At 43.4% G+C, this 21,229-nt stretch overlaps 1 protein-coding gene across 4 annotated transcripts in view; it reads right to left on the bottom strand.

Annotated features, from left to right (window-relative positions):
- The window catches only part of HECW2 (HECT, C2 and WW domain containing E3 ubiquitin protein ligase 2), a 660,271-nt gene that overhangs the window by 355,035 nt on the left and 284,007 nt on the right, over positions 1-21,229 (bottom strand). For all 4 annotated transcript variants that reach the window (XM_056536055.1, XM_056536058.1, XM_056536057.1 and 1 more), the window contains one exon: positions 18,258-19,571. In XM_056536055.1, the coding sequence (XP_056392030.1) occupies positions 18,258-19,571 (1,314 nt within the window). The remainder of the gene's footprint in view (positions 1-18,257; positions 19,572-21,229) is intronic.

Raw genomic sequence — 21,229 nt, 5'->3', positions numbered from 1 at the left:
TCTGGATCTTTATCTGTGTCATGATTTGGAACGGGGAGTACATAAAATCGAATGTGGTAAGTTCTCGCTATTATGTTTGTTTAGGGGCCATGAAAATACTTGATCTTTTTTGTTTTTTGTAATTCTGTAATTTAGTTTTTTAATGTCCATAATATTGTTTTCAATGGCATAAATTCTGTTCAGTATACTTTGTTCCAATCTCTTGAACTCTTGGTGGTTTTTGAAAGGTTCCAACAACTCTTAACTTAGCCATCTGTTGGATATTTAGGAGCTCCGTTTCCTTTTCTTCTATTATGTATGTCATAAGTTTAGCAGAGCACTCGAGAATAGCGGAGTCCCATTTAGTAATAAATCCCTGTGAGTAAACCTTCACTGGTCTTTTCTTTAATCTGAGACCACGCGGAACATGATTTTTCTCCAAATACGTTGTCAACGTTTTGCGATCCCACCATGTTCTGGTTTCTTTAATCATTATATCCTCCATTTGTCTGGTAACAGCCGGCATGTCTGTGGGGACCACATTCAAAGCCGGGGGAACAAAATCTTTAAAAACTGTATGTGCTTTCGTTGATCTGTCTGGACCCATATTTTGTCGGTCCTCCATATTATCGCGGCGATGAGAATCACCCACCTCTGTATGTAGTGACTCCATAGCTTTCTTAAGCTAATTCAGCAGCTGGGAGCAAAAACATCCGGGAAGCAAATCTTGAACAAAGAGCTGTGCTGTCCGCTCATCCACCTGTGACCACTGATGCACACCTGTGCCATCGGACCCGCCGGTCCCTCCCCAGCTTCACTATACAAATCCAACGAGGAATGTCCAGCACCAGATGTGCATATAAAACTTGCTTTATTAATACTTGGCAAGGAGTCACAATACAGATCAGGAATGCTGACGCATTTCATTTCGCACTGCTTAATCGTAGACTAAATTCCAAATACAACATGCAGTTAAAATAACCAATACAAGGTCACATGTCTCATTACATCACAGTTAAAAATCCTTTTTGGAAATTCCCAAGAAAACCAGACGTGGATAAATAGAATTATAAGTGCTTCTTACAGAAACTATGATCACTTCGGTCTTCAGGTCTGAATAGGGGCATATATACACTTCATTTAATGGTCTGCAATTTCTTGAAAATTCCAGGGAGAAACTAGCATAAATATATATTTTTTGGATGTTTGGAAAATAGACTGGCATAATCACTTTCTGTTCCTGGCCATACTAGTTTTTTGTGGCTGTTGCTGTATTCTCTTTATTCAAGGACTTTCTCAAAAACTGATCAAAACTGCATAACAAGGACAATGTATCCAGCCATCCCATCTGAAGACAAATCCTACGACAAAGGAATTTCCCCTGCTGACTGTGGGTTGATTACTCCTAAGAATAGATCCTGGTGCTAAATGGTGTTTAAGCAGGAACATCAGGAGGGTATGTTATAAAAATTGTTTTATATTTGTACCTGCTTAAATTACAAGATGGCGCTTGCATCCCGTACACACCCTGTTAAATCAAAACTAGCTAGCGACCTTGAAGGTATTAAAGCTTGGAGCTGACAGCATTACCCACATTATCAGTTACGATGTAACATGCTTGCTTGCTATAATATAAGTTGCTGGCATGCCTTAGCTCAGTGTTATTCTTGCTTCAGACTTCATATGGGGATGGCCTATATATCGATATGTGAATAATAAAGGACCATATCTTTAACCCATTAATCGGTCCCGAACACATAGCGTAGAGGTACACCCTGGCGTCCTGGGACTTAAGGACCCAGGGCTTACCTGTATGTCCTCAATGTTTCCGTTCACCACCATAAACCGGGCGTTGAACGGAATGGGATGCATGCTGAAATCTCTCAGCAGGCATCCCGTGCAAACCCCTGGGGGGGTCCTGAGACCTGTGATCTGCGGGTCAATCGGGTCTCCGGTGACCTAGAAAAAAAAGGGTGATTAGGGCAGTCCGAGACAGCCCTTATCACCCTTACCCAGCAGGAGTAAGGTGGCACAGATGCCACCTCAAAATCACGTGATTGATTGGTCCGGATGAACGATCAATCACAGAGTCTGCTGGGCTGTGATTAGGGCAGTCGGGGTCCCTTACCTGTCCATTGGAACAGGTGGATGTCCCTGGCATCAGCACCGAAGGTCCCTGGCGGCGGCAGCAGCACCTTCAGTGGCGGCGGTAGGATACAGCAGTACGTGAGTTGTTTCCCTCCTGATGTTGCTAAGCAACAACTCCCAGCATGCACAGCCAAAGGGCATGCTGGGAGTTGTAGTTTTGTCAACAGCTGTTACAAAACTAAAACTACAATGCCCTTTGGCTGTTTGTGCATGCTGGGACTTGTTATGCAACAGCTGTAGGCACATTATTCTATGAAAAAGTGTGCCTCCAGCTGTTTCATAACTGCAACTCCCAGCATGGACAGCCAAAGGGCATGCCACGAGTTGTAGTAGTGTGCCTCTAGCTGTTGCATAACTACAGCTGCTAGCATGCCCTTCGGCTGTCAATGTATGCTGAGAGTTGTAGTTTTGCAAAAGCTGAAGGCACACTAGTTGCAAAACACAGGGAGTTTACAGTGAGTTTCCCACTCCGTGTGAATATACCCTAAAAAACTACACAACACAAAATAAAAAGTATAACACTACATATAATCCCCCTTACACAGTTATCCCCCCCCCCCCCCATTAAAAAAAGAAAAACAACTCGTCCGGCTGTGTTTCCAAAACGGAGCCTCCAGCTGTTGCAAAACAACAACTCCCAGTATTGCCGGACAGCCATTTTTCAACAGCTGGAGGCACTGTTTGGGAGAAACTGTCATAGGGTATTTTTGGTATCGGAGGCAAGTGTACGCTTGCGTCCAGATCCGTCCCTATGCAAATCCCTAATTTAGGCCTCAAATGGGCATGTCACTCACTCACTACAGAGCCCTGTCGAATTTCAAGGCAACAGTTTAGGGCCACATATGGGGTATTTCCGTACTCGGGAGAAATAGGCTAACACATTTTGGGGGGCCTTTTCTCCTTTTACTCCTTATGAAATGGAGAAGTTGGAGTCTACATGAGCATGTTAGTGTAAAAAATTTAATTTTTTACACTAACATGCTGGTGTTGTCCCATACTTTTCATTTTCACAAGAGGGAAAAAAGACCCCCCAATTTGAAACACAATTTCTCCTGAGTACGGAAATACCCCTTATGTTGACGTAAAATACTCTGCGGGCGCACAATAAGGCTCAGGAGTGAGAGCACGCCATGTACATTTGAGGTGATTTGCACGCCAAGAAAAAAAACACACCCTCATGGAACATAACAAGGGGTATAGTGAGCCTTAACACCCCACAGGTGTTGATTTTTTTCACAAAAATGCTGGTGTTACCCCAAATTTTTCATTTTCACTAGGGGTAATAGGAAAAAAGCCCCCCCCCCCCCCACAAATTTGTAACACCATTTCTCCTGAGTAAGGGAATACCCCATATGTGGATGTAAAGTGCTCTGCGAGCGAACTACAGGGCTCAGAAGAGAAGGAGCGCCATTGGGCTTTTGGAGAGAGAATTTGACTGGAATTGAAGGCCATGTGCGTTTACAAAGCCCTCATGGTAGGAGAACAGTGAACCCCCACATGTGACCCCCATTTTGGAAACTACACCCCTCAAGGAATGTAATAAGGGGTGCAGTGAACATTTACATTTTCCATTTGCACAGACCACTGTTCCAAATGTCTGTCAAATGCCAGTGGGGTGAAAATGTTCACTGCACCCCTTATTACATTCTGTGATGGGTAGTTTCTGAATGTGGGGGGGGGGGGGGTCCACTGTTCTGGCAGCACGGGGGCTTTGTAAACGTTTGACTTCCATTTCAACCAAATTCTCTCTCCAAAAGCCCAATGTTGCCCTTCCCTTCCGCAGAGCTTTTTACATCCACATATAGAGTATTTTCATACTCAGAATAAATGGTGTTAAACATTTTGAGGGGCTATTTCTCCTATTACCCCTTGTGAAAATAAAAACATTGGAGTAACTCCAGCATTTTAGTGAAAACATTTTCATTTTTCACTTTCACGTCCAACTTTAGCGAAAATGTGTCAAACACCTGTGGGGTGTAAAGGCTCACTGTATCCCTTGCTACGTTCCTTGAGGGATGTTGTTTCCCAACTAGTGTGCCATGTGTTTTTTTCTTTTCTTTTTATGCTGTTCTGGCACCCTGGGGCTTCCTAAATGTCCAAAAACCACTTCAGCCAAATTTGCTTTCAAAAAGCTCCTTCTCTTCTAAGCATTGTAATGCGCCTGCACAGCACTTCACATCCACAAATGCGGTATTTCCATACTCTGAAGAAATGGGGTTACAAATTTTGGGGGGCATTTTCTCCTATTACCTCTTCTAAAAATAATTAATTTGGGGGGAAAAAATGCATTTTAGTGAAAAAAAAATTTCATTTACACATCCGAATTTAACGAAAAGTCGTCAAACACCTGTCACGATGCCGGCTGGCAGGAGGTGGATCCTCTGTGCCAGAGAGGGATAGCGAGGACCGTGCTAGTGGACCGGTTCTAAGACACTACAGGTTTTCACCAGAGCCCGCCGCAAAGCGGGATGGTCTTGCTGCGGCGGTAGTGACCAGGTCGTATCCACTAGCAACGGCTCACCTCTCTGGCTGCTGAAGATAGGCGAGGTACAAGGGAGTAGGCAGAAGCAAAGTCGGACGTAGCAGAAGGTCGGGGGCAGGCGGCAAGGTTCGTAGTCAGGGGAGATAGCAAAGTTCTGGTACACAGGGTATAAACACACAAAAACGCTTTCACTAGGCTCAAGGACAACAAGATCCGGCAAGGAAGTGCAAGGGAGGAGACTAGATATAGCCAGGAAACAGATGGGAACCAATTAAGCTAATTGGGCCAGGCACCAATCATTGGTGCACTGGCCCTTTAAGTCTCAGGGAGCTGGCGCGCGCGCGCCCTAGAGAGCGGAGCCGCGCGCGCCAGCACATGACCGCAGGAGACGGGAACGGGTAAGTGACCTGGGATGCGATTCGCGAGCGGGCGCGTCCCGCTGTGCGAATCGCATCCCCAACGGCCATGACAGGGCAGCGCTCCCGGTCAGCGCTGACCGGGGAGCTGCAGGGAGAAAGGCGCCGTGAGCGCTCCGGGGAGGAGCGGGGACCCGGAGCGCTAGGCGTAACAGTACCCCCCCCCTTAGGTCTCCCCTTCTCTTTATCGGGTAACTGCCTCCCCTGGGATGAGGACACCGGGAAAGGAAGGAGGGATTCCTCAACGGCAGGCAGAACCGCAGGAGTAGGAATGGGGAGAGAGGGCAGAGGGCGAGACCTGGCACGGGGCAGTGTGACACCAGGACGAGGGCCATGAGGGGACACAGAAGCTTGCCTGGGAGGGGGGGAGGGGCATTTCCTGTGGCAGGCAGAGTCCTTAATGACCTTAGGGGGACCGGATACAGGAGGAACCACAGAGTTACGGCAAGGGTTACTGGGAACCGGTTTTAGACAGTTCTTGGCACAAGAGGACCCCCAACTCTTGATCTCCCCAGTGGACCAATCCAGGGTTGGGGAATGAAGTTGAAGCCAGGGAAGTCCAAGGAGAATTTCCGAGGTGCAATTGGGGAGGACCAAAAGTTCAATCCTCTCGTGATGAGATCCGATGCTCATAAGAAGGGGCTCCGTGCGGAAACGTATGGTACAGTCCAACCTGGCTCCGTTGACCGCGGAGATGCGGAGTGGCTTGACAAGACGGGTCACCGGAATATGGAATTTATTCACAAAGGACTCCCGAATAAAATTCCCAGAAGCTCCAGAGTCCAGACAGGCCACGGCTGAGAGGGGAGAGCTGGCTGAAGTGGAAATCCGAACAGGTACCGTGAGACGTGGAGAAGCCGACTTGGCATCAAGAGACGCCACACCCACGAGAGCTGAGTGTGAGCGTGCGTTTCCCAGACGTGGAGGACGGATTGGGCAATCCACCAGAAAATGTTCAGTACTGGCACAGTACAAACAAAGATTCTCTTCCTTACGGCGATTCCTCTCTTCCAGGGTCAGGCGAGACCGATCCACTTGCATGGCCTCCTCGGCGGGAGGCCTAGGCGCAGATTGCAGTGGAGACTGTGGGAGAGGTGGCCAGAGATCTAAGTCTTTTTCCTGGCGGAGCTCTTGATGCCTCTCAGAAAAACGCATGTCAATGCGAGTGGCTAGATGAATGAGTTCATGCAGGCTAGCAGGAGTCTCTCGTGCGGCCAGAACATCTTTAATGTTGCTGGATAGGCCTTTTTTAAAGGTCGCGCAGAGAGCCTCATTATTCCAGGAAAGTTCAGAAGCAAGAGTACGGAATTGTATGGCGTACTCGCCAACGGAGGAATTACCCTGGACCAGGTTCAGCAGGGCAGTCTCAGCAGAAGAGGCTCGGGCAGGTTCCTCAAAGACACTTCGAATTTCCGAGAAGAAGGAGTGTACAGAGGCAGTGACGGGGTCATCACGGTCCCAGAGCGGTGTGGCCCATGACAGGGCTTTTCCAGACAGAAGGCTGACTACGAAAGCCACCTTAGACCTTTCAGTAGGAAACTGATCCGACATCATCTCCAGATGCAGGGAACATTGGGAAAGAAAGCCACGGCAAAACTTAGAGTCCCCATTAAATTTGTCCGGCAAAGACAGGCGGAGGCTAGGAGTGGCCACTCGCTGCGGAAGAGGTGCAGGAGCTGGCGGAGGAGATGGTTGCTGCTGCTGTAGCTGAGACTGAATCTGCTGTAGCTGCGACTGGAGTTGCTGAGTCATGGTGGTCAAGTACGACAGCTGGTGATCTTGTTGGGCAATCTGTCGGGCTTGCTGGGCGACCAGTGTGGGGAGGTCGGCGACAACAGGCAGAGGAACTTCAGCGGGATCCATGGCCGGATCTACTGTCACGATGCCGGCTGGCAGGAGGTGGATCCTCTGTGCCAGAGAGGGATAGCGAGGACCGTGCTAGTGGACCGGTTCTAAGACACTACAGGTTTTCACCAGAGCCCGCCGCAAAGCGGGATGGTCTTGCTGCGGCGGTAGTGACCAGGTCGTATCCACTAGCAACGGCTCACCTCTCTGGCTGCTGAAGATAGGCGAGGTACAAGGGAGTAGGCAGAAGCAAAGTCGGACGTAGCAGAAGGTCGGGGGCAGGCGGCAAGGTTCGTAGTCAGGGGAGATAGCAAAGTTCTGGTACACAGGGTATAAACACACAAAAACGCTTTCACTAGGCTCAAGGGCAACAAGATCCGGCAAGGAAGTGCAAGGGAGGAGACTAGATATAGCCAGGAAACAGATGGGAACCAATTAAGCTAATTGGGCCAGGCACCAATCATTGGTGCACTGGCCCTTTAAGTCTCAGGGAGCTGGCGCGCGCGCGCCCTAGAGAGCGGAGCCGCGCGCGCCAGCACATGACCGCAGGAGACGGGAACGGGTAAGTGACCTGGGATGCGATTCGCGAGCGGGCGCGTCCCGCTGTGCGAATCGCATCCCCAACGGCCATGACAGGGCAGCGCTCCCGGTCAGCGCTGACCGGGGAGCTGCAGGGAGAAAGGCGCCGTGAGCGCTCCGGGGAGGAGCGGGGACCCGGAGCGCTAGGCGTAACAACACCTTTGGGGTGTTAAGGCTCACTATACCCCTTGTTACGTTCCTTGAGGGATGTAGTTTCCAAAATAGTATGCCATGTGTTTTTTTTTTTTTGCTGTTCTGGCACCATAGGGGCTTCCTAAAATGAAACATGCCCCCCAAAAACCATTTCAGCAAAATTCATCCTCCAAAATCCCAATGTTGCTCCTTCACTTCTGAGGCTTGTATTGCACATGTTTAACACTTTACATTCACATATGAGGTATTTCCTTACTCAAAAGAAATTGGGTTACAAATTTTAGGGGGCTCATTCTCCTTTTACCCCATGTTAAAATAATTTAACAAAACAAGGGTCTACAAGAACATGCGAGTGTAAAAAATGAAGATATTGAATTTTCACCTTCACTTTGCTGCTATTCCTGTGAAACACCTAAAGGGTTAACAAACTTTCTGAATGTAATTTTGAATACTTTGGAGGGGTGCAATTTTTATAATGGGGTCACTTATGGGGTATTTCTAAAATGAAAGCGCACTGCAAATTGAACTGGTCTCTGAAAAATTCAGATTTTGAAAGTTTCGTGAAAAATGTGAAAATTTCTGCTATACTTTGAAGCCCTCTGATGTGTTCAAAAAGTAAAAACATGTCAATTTTATGATGCAAACATAAAGTAGACATATTGTTTGTGTATCAATATATAATTTATTTGGTATGTCTATTTTCCTTACAAGCAGAGAGCTTCAAAGTTAGATTTTCATGCAATTTTCAAAATTTTTCACCAAGAAATGATGCAGGTATCGACAAAAATTTACCACTATGTTAAAGTAGAATATGTCACAAAAAAAAATCTCGAGAAACAAATTCATATGAAAAAGCATCCCAGAGTTATTAGTGCTTAAAGTGACAGTGGTCAAATGTGCAAAAAATGCTCGGGTCATTAAAGGGGTATTCCAGTTTTTATGCTACAGGGACTGTAAAGTTAGTGTCGTTCATAATATAGCGTCTGTACCTGTGTGTGACCGTTTTTTTCACAATTCTTCTGTGAATTTCACTCCAAGATTTATTTTTAACAGCATACAAAATGACTGTTGCCTCAGATTTTTCCCAGAGTGCAATGCGGCCGAGACCTGACTCACTAGCCTGCTTCAATGGGTGGAGGGATCCCTTGGTGGGAAAGAGATCAATCTGCAACTAATGCAACAGCTGTAGGCACCCTGATTGAAAACCACAGGTCTTGCAGCTCATTTATGTTTCAATGGGATGGGTGGCTGATGTGTGAGAGGGAGGAAAATGGAATTATGGGATTTGTAGTCAAAAAAAGAAAACTCAAAAAGGAAATACCAGTTCACAAAAAGCTAGCCACAGCATTATGGTAATCTTACAACATAGCCATTTAGCTAAAGCGCAGATCCTTTCTAAGAATGTCCATTGCTGTCTGGCAGGTACGTACTTAAATCATCTTATGGTGGATAACCCCTTCAAGGTCATATTGGGCTTGGCCCTTAACTGGTCAAGGACTCAGCGTTTTTCTGTTTTTGCATTTTCGTTTTATTTCTCCTTATCTTTTAAAAATCTTAACCCTTTTAATTTTGCCCCTACAGACTCATATGAGGTCTTTTTTTTTTAGCCACCCTTTCTACTTTGTAATGACATCAGTCATTTTACCCAAAAATCTACAGCGAAACCAAAAAATAAATCATTGTGCAACAAAATTTTAAAAACAAAAATGCAATATTTTAACTTATGTGAGCTTCCGTTTCTACGCAGTGCATTTTTTGGTAAAATTGACACCTTATCTTTATTCTGTAGGTCCATACGATTAAAATGATACCTTACTTATATAGGTTTGATTTTGTCTTCTGAAAAAAATCATAACTACGTGCACGAAAATGAATACATTTAAAAATGTCCTCTTCTGACCCCTATAACTTTTTAATTTTTCTGCATACAGGGCGGTATGATTGCGCCGTGATCTGAATTTTTGTTTTGATCGGACTTTCTGATCGCTTTTTGGACTTTGGAATTTTTTTTTTTTTTTTATGGGCACACCATTGACCATGCGGTTTAATTAAATGGGCACTGTCATGAAAACAAAAATTGATATGTTGTAGTACTTAAGTATTACAACATATCTCTAATATAGTTTAATTAAAAAAAGTGATTTAAAAAAAGTTTAAAATCACTTTTAAATTTAGCCACTAGGGGTCGCCCTCCTAGTGGCCGAATGCATTCTGCAGTGACGTCACTACAGAATTTTGACTCATTTCAGCCTGGCAAATGAGTCGAAATTCATTCACTGCGCGCTGGCTTCCTGTCTGTCAATCAAACAGGCAGGAAGCCAGCGCAGTAAAGTCCAGGAGCAGCCGCCCTGGCCGCAGCAGGCACACAGCCTGTACCTCAGCCCAGTTGGAGTCTGCACTCTCTCTGCAGACTCCAGTAACTGAATTGCATTCCCCGGCACGTCCTGCATCCGGATTCCCCGTTTCTCCGCAGCTCGCCGCACAGTGCAGAGTTCGCGGTCCCGGCTTCTTGTCCCCATCTGAGCGACCGGAGGTGAGGGGAGGGGGGTGGGGGTAGGAGGTTGGTATGAATGGGTGCCTCCAGTTGTTTCCCCACTACAACTGCCAGCATGCCCTGTAAGCCAATAGATGTCAGGGCATGCTGGGAGTTGTAGTTGTGAAACAGCTGGAGGCACCCTGTTAGAACTAAGGACGGAAGTCGCCTCCAGCAGGCATCAGTGACGTGATGCCTGCTGGAGAAGTCTGCCTGGTAGTGAGCACACTACCAGGCAGACAAAATGGCATTTATTAGTCAATAAATATAAAAATAAAGGCAGGGATGGGGTTAGGGATAGAAGGGCAATAGGCAAGGACAGAAAAAAAAAAAAGAGGGTTGGTGGGAGCTACCCTTTAACAATATATTTTTATAGTTTGGACATTTAAGAACGCGGCAATACCACATATGTTTGTTTATCTTTATTATTATTAACAGTTTTTTTTTATGGGAAAAGAGGGGTGATTCAAACTTTTATTAGGGAAGGGGTTAAATCACGTTTATTAACTATTTATTTTCAATCTTATAGCCCCCATAGAGGACTATAACATGCAATACTTTGATCTCTTACACTGATCAATGCTATGCCATAGCATAGCATTGACCAGTGTTATCGCCGCTCTAATGCTCCTGCCTGAATCTCAGGCACGGAACAATCATTCAGCGATCGGACGCTGAGGGGGCAGGTAAGGAATGAGCTGCCGGGAAGAGTTTTTTTTAAACATTTTAGACCCCCGATCGGTGATGTCACGGCATGACCCCACGTTATAGAACAGGAGCGAGCGCGGGTACACCCTGCATCCTTAAGAGACTAAAGGAGATCCTGCCTCTTCAGTTTATCTTACAACTAAATGTTCCAAATGGGCCAAATCTGCTGACACATTCTTTGTTTCTATGTTTACAGGACATTGAGTAATTTTTGCTATAACGACCTAGGCATATGGGCCCAGATTTATCAAACTGTGTGAGAGAAAAAGTGGAGAGGATTTTCCACAGCAACCAATCACAGCTCAACTAATGATTTCCTGGCTAGTTTTCTTGGGTATATAATTTAGTTGTCTGGTCTTTTTGCTTATTGGTTTGCACACTTAGGCTTTCCTATTTATGTTGGTTGCTTTGTTTAGCAGTGGGGGCCTGGGAGCTGAGATCCCACCAGCCTTTAAAAGGAACAGATAAGCAGCTCGTTCGTATCTGCTCAGATTTTTAATAGACTGCAAACCTGTACATTGCTCATGCCACTCTGGACAGAGATGAGCGGTGATGAGTAGACACAAACGGGCACAGCTGAGCACTGAAGCCCGTTTGTTATAGCCATCAATGGCGTTATCAGCATTAGGAGCCCCATTCAGGGGCGGAACTATCGCCTGTGCAGCCAGTTCAGCTGCACAGGGGTCCAGCGTGTGAGGAGGCCCGCCGCCCTTTCATACTAGTGAGCGCAGACTGAAGAACTGAAGAACTGAAGTGCACAGACTGAAGAACCTGGCGATGAGCGGCAGCAGCAGTGAGGGGGAGGAACAACAGGGACAGAAGACGTCCTCAGAGTAAGACTATACCCTAACAACTAGGGTAGTGGAGGGGGGGAGGGGTCTACCTGGCTGCTCGGCATTATAGGATGTGCAGCATTACTTTCATTATGTGTATATATGTATATTATGCTTTATATCTTCCACAGATCTCCGTCCTGCTGTGGGGTCCTGAAGGAGGGGAGGGATTCTCCGAGCACACAGGATGTAGGCATCACACAGGAAAGGACTGCCTGCAGAGCTGTCTGTGCCCCCTCCTCCACATGACTTAGCAACAGAGGTCCTGACCCCCAGCACTGCCGTCCAGGGATGGGAGAAGCCATGTGAGGATCCTGTCTGTGTCACAGAAAGTTAGTATAGCTAGTGTATGTATATTTGAGTAAAAATACATAAACAGAAAAAAGGCCAGTGCGCACCTCGTGCAGGTAAAAACAGGAGATATTGACTAATAGTAGAAGAAAGAATCACGGGCCAGCAGGGTGGACCCTTACCTTGTGATGTTATGCTGAGAGCATAACATCTCATGAAGCTTGTAATAGGATTGTAGTAGGGTTGTGGCGTCCTAGTTCCTCTGGAGCTTCCTATTCGGACCACCAGTGGTAATAGCAGGTATAGATCAGGCTCGCTCGCGTAAAAGTGGAACTTCGATTGGAGCGCAAGCCACTGTTTATCTTATATAAAATTCATGGTTTATTGAGATTGAAGGTGCAACGCAAAACAGGAGTGTTTCCAGCCCACACCGGGCTCTTCCTCAGGCAGTATAATATGACATTAGACAGCGTAGCAATATAAAACACAAAAGTACTTTACTTTCGGGTTCGGTAGAACGATACCTGAACAGGAACCGAAGGGCGTATGTTAAAACATCAAACACATTAAAAAGTTAAATAAGAACTATTACATTATAGAAGCAAAATTATTATAGGATCACATTCATCTATGCATTAAATTACAAGTAATAATATAAAAATAACAAAGAAAAAAAATAACTGTATGTACCGGAACTGCTGGAGGTCCCGTAATGGGAACCGCTGTGTTAGTTGCGCATGTGCAGAACTAAAAGGTATGCTGTCAACGAAAATGTGCAGGCGCAATTTTTTTTATTTATTATTATTATTCACTTGTCTTCTTACTTGGCTTGGGGCCAGAATAGTTTTCAATGATGCTGATCTTCAGTAAGTACATCGAGGTTGGGCAGAAATTGGTGTTGTCAGAAATGGATCCGCACGTAGAACATGCCAATGTTTGGCTAAGATGGATTTGATTCTTGCAGAATCACGACTGCATGTGGTAATGAGGTTTGTACTGAATTTATTATTTTTATTTTCGTTATCACTGGTGTCCTGGGATGGTTTCTTGGTGGCACAGCATTCTATATGAGGGAGTTGTTTGGTCCGATTATAGGCATCATTTAGAATTTTTTCTGGGTAGTCTTTCTGACGAAAACGATCGTATAGTATATGTGACTGGTTTTTGAACTGATCCTGATCTGTACAATTTTTCCTTATTCTTTTGTATTGACTATAGGGAATGTTCAGCAGCCACTTTCTGTAGTGGGCGCTATGGAAATCAAGGTAACTATTTGTATCCACCTTTTTTTTAAATGAGGTCTTATTATGAGATATGTGAATATCCAGAAAGTCAATATTTTCTTTACTGTGGTTTAGGGTAAACCTGATACCCCAAGAATTGTTGTTTAGCTGTTGTAGGAGGTGGGGAATGGTCTTTTCAGGTCCCCTCCAGACAAAAAACAGATCGTCAATATAGCAATATAGTATATGACAATATTTTCATTGATGGATGTGTTACCCCAAATAGTTACCCTGAATAGTTTAACATCGAAGAGGGCTCACTATATTAAAGACAATCTTTATAAAAATGAAAGAAAAGCACTGAGAAATTTACGAGAAAACACCAACATTGTGATCAGACCAGCCGATAAAGGCGGCGGGCTTGTCATTTTAGACTATGATCAATATGATCAAGAGAGCTTACGGATCCTATCGGATTTGGAATACTATGCCATGATCAAAACTGATCCTTTTGAGAAACTAAAGGATTCGACATTACTTGTCAACTCGGCCAAAGAAATAAATATACTAACTAAAAATGAGCAACAATATATTCTTCAAACTCATCATAATAAACCGTACTTCTATCAATTACCCAAGATACACAAATCCACTTCCCAACCACCAGGACGTCCCATTATTGCCGGTACTAATTCCACCAATAGCAATTTGGCACACTACCTGGATTTATATCTCCAACCACATGTCACCAAACTCCGTAGCTATCTCAGAGACTCCACGCAATTAATCGAGCATCTCCTTCCAATACAGTGGAAATCAGATTACACTCTTATCACATGCGATGTTACGGCTCTTTACTCCAATATACCACAAGATCTGGGAATAAAATGTGTTTCTGATGCCCTCCAGAATGATCCAACTATCTCGGCTACACACCGAGATTTTCTAATCAATTCTTTATCATTTATTCTTCATAACAATTATTTTACTTATAATGGTACAACCTATCATCAGCAACTTGGTACGGCGATGGGCTCGAAGGTTGCCCATGTTCATGGGTGCCTTCAAGTCCCATCACATTTGGGGTAACACATCCATCAATGAAAATATTGTCATATACTATCGCTATATTGATGATCTGTTTTTTGTCTGGAGGGGACCTGAAAAGACCATTCCCCACCTCCTATAACAGCTAAACAACAATTCTTGGGGTATCAGGTTTACCCTAAACCACAGTAAAGAAAGTATTGACTTTCTGGATATTCACATCTCTCATAATAAGACCTCATTCCTAACATCCACCTTTTTAAAAAATGTGGATACAAATAGTTACCTTGATTTCCATAGCGCCCACTACAGGAAGTGGCTGCTGAACATTCCCTATAGTCAATACAAAAGAATAAGGATAAATTGCACGTATCAGGATCAGTTCAAAAACCAGTCACATATACTATACGACCGTTTTCGTCAGAAACACTACCCAGAAAAAATTCTAAATGATGCCTATAATCGGACCAAACAACTCTCTCAGATAGAATGCTGTACCACCAAGAAACCATCCCAGGACACCGGTGATAACGAAAATAAAAATAATAAATTCAGTACAAACCTTATTACCACATACAGTCGTGATTCTGCAAGAATCAAATCCATCTTAGCCAAACATTGGCATGTTCTACATGCGGATCCATTTCTGACAACCACAATTCATGCCCAACCTTGATGTAAATACCGAAGATCAGCATCAATGAAAACTATTCTGGCCCCAAGCCAAGTAAGAAGACAAGTGAATAATAATAATAAAAATAAAAAATTGATCACATCCGCATGTGGACCCCTAACAACTGAAAAAAAGGGGAGTTACAAGTGCGGAAGACCAAGATGCCTTTGTTGCACACAAATCCGTCATAACTGTACCGAGTTTAGATCTACCTCCACAGGTGAGAATTTTACAATAAAACAACATCTCACCTGTAGCTCAGACTATGTGATATACATGATTGAGTGCTCATACTGCCAGATGCAGTATATAGGTCGGACGACCAGACCCTTACATCTGAGATTGAATCAACATCGGTTGAACATTAGGAGAAAATACTTGTTACATGGAGTATCCAAACATACAACCGTTACCCACTTAGGAACAGATCCTCTTATCACCATTGTCCCCATTGATGCGGTCCCCGCAACGGCTAACAATCGTTTTGAACAATTAAAGAAATTAGAGATGTATTGGATCTTTAAGCTCCGAAGCCTATCACCTCAAGGTCTTAATGAAGTGAGAGAAATAATCACATAATCCAGATCCACTTACTGCACATTTTCGTTTACAGCATACCCTTTAGTTCTGCACATGCGCTACTGACACAGTGGTTCCCATTACGGGACCTCCAGCAGTTCCGGTACATACAGTTATTTTTATCTTTGTTATTTTTATAATACTACTTTTGATTTTATGCACAGATGAATGTGATCCTATGATAATTTTGCTTCTATAATGTAATAGTTCTTATTTAACTTTTTAATGTGTTTGATGTTTTAACATATGCCCTTTGGTTCCGGTATCGTTCAGGTATCGTTCGGAAGTAAAGTACTTTTGTGTTTTATATTGTTACGCTGTCTGATGTCATATTATACTGCCTGAGGAAGAGCCAGGTACGGGCTGGAAACGCTCCTGTTTTGCATTGCACCTTCAATCTCAATAAACCATGAATTTTATATAAGATATACAGTGGTTTGCGCTCCAATTGAAGTTCCACTTTTACACGATCGAGCCTGATCTATACCTGCTATATTTGTGTAAAGGGGTGTGTGTACCTTGTTTATAAGCATGTGTGTGTACCTTGTGTATAAGTGTGTGTGTGTACCTTGTGTATAGGTATGTGTGTATATATATTTTGTGCATAGGTGTGTGTATATATATCTTGTGTATAGGTGTGTGTGTATATCTTGTGCATAGGTGTGTGTATATATCTTGTGTATAGGTGTGTGTGTATATATCTTGTGTATAGGTGTGTGTGTATCTTGTGTATAGGTGTGTGTGTGTATATCTTGTGTATAGGTGTGTGGGTGTATCTTGTGTATAGGTGTGTGTGTGTATCTTGTGTATAGGTGTGTGTGTGTATCTTGTGTATAGGTGTGTGTGTGTGTATGTATCCTGTGTATATATATATATATATATATATATATATATATATATACACATACACATGGATGTGTGTGTGTCTTTGAGAAAGCATGCAATTGTTTTTTGAACATCCATAGTACTATAATTGCAAGGCTGGGTTCACACTTTCATCAAGTGCCTCCATCACTGGTTCCGTCAAAGATACAAGATAAAATGTGCTATTTTATCTTTCTGGTTGGTAAACAGTGTTTACCAACCAGGGTGCCCCAAACTGTTGCAAAACTACAACTCTCTCTCTGGGCATGCTGGGTCTTGTACTATTGCAACAGCTGGAGGCACCCTGCTTGAGAAACACTAATGAGATCTGCATGTGGGATATTGGTCTGTGTACAGCGGCTTTATTCAGTATCCGTATGTTAGTATTATCCTATCACTATATGGTGGTGATTGTAGTGGCCATAGTGTGGCGCAATTATTTGTTCTTTGGATAGTGGTGAAATTGTGATCTAGGTCTGTGTAAAGTGGTTGGTATTATTTATTCACTGCAGTAATAAGATGTTATCCTGTTATGGAGGCATTAATTTATGCTACTAAACCCCAATCCCTGAGAAAATCCCCTCGCATCATACCTGGTGAGTGGCGATGCATACACTGAACGCATCACTTTTTTCTTACATTCACCACCTCTGATTTGGATTAAATGAAAATGTGGGCTGAATAGGTATTTGGTGCTCACTTGGTGCTTACTAAAATAATGCCAACTGCTGTGTTGACAAAAATACAGCCCCACATCAGCCCCTCCGGTGGCAATGATAGTGGTCATGGTGTGGTGAAATTATTTGTCCCTTGTATAGTGGTGATAATGTCTCTGCATAGTAATTTTATGGATACCATGGGAAATTCTGGATCCAGACAAAACACCACAATTCCAGAAAATAACATTCTAATTACTCACCGCTCCTGATTCCTCTTTAGCAGATGGGTCCAGATCTGCTGAAGAGGAACCAGAAAGTGAAGAGTGGCAAGTTGTATTGAGCAGATTACAGATAACCAAACAAACTGCAGTTGAGTAGGGGGAAATGGAGAAACTGATTCCACCACCACATTTGCAGGAAAGTACTAGACAAATATACAATATTATCTGTCATTAAACACCATCACCTCACTATTAGCTTTGTGCTAGTTTACAAAGCAAAGCAGACAAGTAAGTGACCAAGAGAAAACAGGATGCATCTGTCTACTATAATACTAGTGGCCAGTGAGAATAGTATTTGTTTTTATCTGTGTGTTCACTTAAAGAGAAACCGACTGCTTGTTCACCCTCCCTAAACACAGTATACTTCAAATTCTTCACCCTCACGTCACTAAGACATGAGAGCCAGTGGGGGGAGGTGAGCGGATATAGCAGGCGCTGCTGGCTCACTATATCTGAAAGTCTGGTGTAGCAAGGCTTCAGTGGTCCATAGAAAAGAGCTGGCTCTCACGTCCTAGTGATGTGAGAGTGAAGAACTTGAATAATCAAGTCGGGGGCGGGACAGGGAGCGACTATAGATGAGGCAGGGGAGCTAGGCCAGCTGGCTCCCCGCCTCCAATGTGTACTGGAGTGCATTAGGAATAAAACTGTTTATAAAAAAAAATATTACACTGGCTACTAGTACTACAGTAGACAGATACATCCTGTTTTCTCTTGTTCACTTGGGTTTAGTGCAGGTGAACTAACTCAGCTTCTCTTTAAAAATTAAAAAGTCAAAATATTAAAGAAAAAAAATAATATTTAAATAAATATATTGGATTTTTTAATGAAACTTTTCTTTAAAACATGCTAAGAAAACTCATGGTTACATAAAAACTTACGGGTATAATTTCATGTCATTAAAGTATCTAGTTGTTTACCGACTGATATTGGTTACAATAAATCATTGGAAAGTTAAATAACTTACCTGCGGTGGCACCTTCGCTTTGCAAATTATCCATAGATGTTGCCTGTGCTCCACCAGAGTCCTCCTCCTGAGTGTGTTGTCTACTGGTAGTAGCTGTTTGTGCATTTCTTCTTTGCCAAATTTCCTCTGTCCCATTAACTTCACATACCATTTCTGATTCACTTTGATCTACATCTTTGTTTCTGTTGATGGTCACAGTTGGAAGAGAACAAGGATTGCATAGGGAAGCCTGCACCTCTAAATCGCTGCATGGCCCAGATTCGAATACAGATGCCCCACATGGCTCAAAATTTGCGTAAAGTGCAGGGCTTTCTGAACTGTCTATTGATGAAGAACATGTACTTTGTGTAAAACTTCCAGAAGAAATATTAAAATTAAAAACAACATCTCTCCCCTCACTATTTGACCTTCCTTCAACAGCACTATTAGCTTCACAGCCAATTTCTATACTACTTGAACTACATGCTCCTAATTCAGATCCTACCTGAGAATGGGCACATAAAATAGGTTCAGACAAATTTATATCATTGTCACTTGTCCTGATTTCACTTGTTTCCAGCACCTCACCATTTATATTTGGGGGTTCCTGTATTCCCTCACCAATGCACAACGCAGCAGTGTCTATCTTCTCAACAACATTGTTAATGGCTACAGTACTTTCGATTTCCTCTCCTACTACTCCAAACACTGGATGTTCTGCATTTAAAGTCTGAGCGTTACCTCCTAAGATATCAGATGGTTGTGAATTCAGATGTGCATTTTCAGAACTGCTCTGTTCCTGTTGACTTGTCGACACATTAAAGTAACAGTCGATTTTTGCATTAGGACTACAGTTTAATACAAGTCCTCCATCTTCCAGTAATGGTGAACGACACAACATATCCTGACGAAATTCATGATCTTCTTCATCTGAATCAATGTGAAGCATTGCATTGAGTCTTGTATCAGTGGGAAAACTGCTTCTAAGCTTTGGTGAGGCTCCAAGTGGACGATCGCAATTGACAGAGGCAGTAGCACAAGATTTAGCATTATTGTTATTTTGTTCAAGTGCATCAAGGTAATCATTAAGGGAATCCTGACGATTTCGAATAGGAGATGTCCTTGAAGTAGTTCTTGCTGCCTCACTACAGTCTGCCTCAACAGTTATGCTGGATCTTACTCCATCCAGTAAAGATTCTGCATGTAGATGGCCATTGGAATATGTAGAAGGTGAATCATGACCTGCAGGGCTCTCTTCATCATCGGAAGGTGTACCAAGATCACCATTAATATTGTTGGCTGCAAGTAGAGTGCCGACTGCCTCAGGAGAAGCATCTAGAAATAAAGAATAATTATTACAAATATGACATATGAAACAAGGAAATTTATGTCGCATAATTCTTTAATCTTATGTTGTACTGTGATTTTGTTATTTTACTATCTCCTATTAACTTGTCGGATACAAAAAAAAAGCCTAAAGTAAATTTAAGATATTCATAAGTACATATGGATAAACCAATGATCTAAATGTTTTGTAGTGGGGACAAGCGTTAAAGGGGTACTCCGGTGGAAAACTTTTTTTATCAACTGGTGCCAGAAAGCTAAAACTGATTTGTAAATTAATTATATAAAAAAAATCTAATCCTTCCAGTACTTATCAGCTGCTGTATGCTCCACAGGAGGTTCTTTTCTTTTTGAATTTCATTTCTGTCCGATCACAGTGCTCTCTGCTGACACTTCTGTCCATGTCAGGAACTGTCCAGAGTAGGAGAGAATCCCCATAGCAAACCTCTCCTGCTCTGGACAGTTCCTGACATGGACAGAGGTGTCAGCAGAGAGCACTGTGGTCAGACAGAAGATACATTTTAAAAAGGAAAGAACTTCCTCTGGAGCATACAGCAGCTGATAAGTACTGGAAGGATTAAGATTTTTAAATATAAGTAATTTACAAATCTGTTCAACTTTCTGGCACCAGTTGATTAAAAAAATAGTTTTCCACTCGAGTACCCCTTTCAGACTAGGGCTGAACAGTTTATCTTAAAAACAATCAAATCACGATATTAGCCACTTGCGATTACTGCCATTTATGTGCCTGCAAAATCCTGTGATCATTACCTTACCACCAAATTTTAGCGGCAGCCCGGCCACATAGCAGACTCCCGTATGTGTATGTGTGTCCGCAAACTCTGCATCCAGCGTCCAATACTTCTCACCTGACCCCCTGAATGTGTCTGGCATCCACTACCTCCCACCTGACCCTCCGCTGCTTGTCTTGGAAGAAGGAAACAGAGAAGGTGAACACTCGGAGGAAAACAGTGTGGTTGGGAGAAGAATAAGATCTGAGGCAGACCAATGTGGAACTGGGGCTAGGTAAGCATTAGTTTTTTTAAATGTTTCCTACACTCCCTAGCACAATATTAAGGGGGGGGAGGGTGGACATGAAATGGGGGGATAGTACATGAAATAGGGAATGGGACATGAAATGGGGGTGATTGACATCAAATGAAGGGGAGGATTGGACATGAAATGGAGAGGATTTCACCATGTGTTTATAAAAAGGGGATTAAAGGGGAAAACATAGAGACACAGACAAACAAGCACAGAGCAAGGAAGAGGAAGAAAAAGAAGAGAGGAGAGAGGGTAGGGTAGGAAGATCTAAGCGGTTGATAATCAGAAAAGCAGTCCCAGGGTTCCCAAACAGAGAGGAATGAGGGGATGGAGTTATGTAAAGAGGCCATGAGAAATTCCAAAGAGCAGATCTCACGAATACAATGTAATAAGTCAGTTTGTCAGAGAGGGAGAGTCCTCTTCCAACATTTAGCTATAAGGGTCTTAGCAGCTAAAGTGATGTGCATAAAAAGTTTAAGAGGCTTCTTAGATAAAGTGGGGTGAGAAAGGTTAAGAAGAAAGTAAAGGGGGTCAAGAGGGACAGTAACACCTAGGGCTTCAGAAATGAAGCGCTGAACCATTCTCCAATAATCTGCTATGAGAGG

This window comes from Hyla sarda, chromosome 8, assembly GCF_029499605.1.
Source record: "Hyla sarda isolate aHylSar1 chromosome 8, aHylSar1.hap1, whole genome shotgun sequence".
Classification (NCBI taxonomy): domain Eukaryota; kingdom Metazoa; phylum Chordata; class Amphibia; order Anura; family Hylidae; genus Hyla; species Hyla sarda.
The sequence above is the reverse complement of the archived record's forward strand: the minus strand, read 5'-3'. Positions and strand labels throughout refer to the sequence as shown.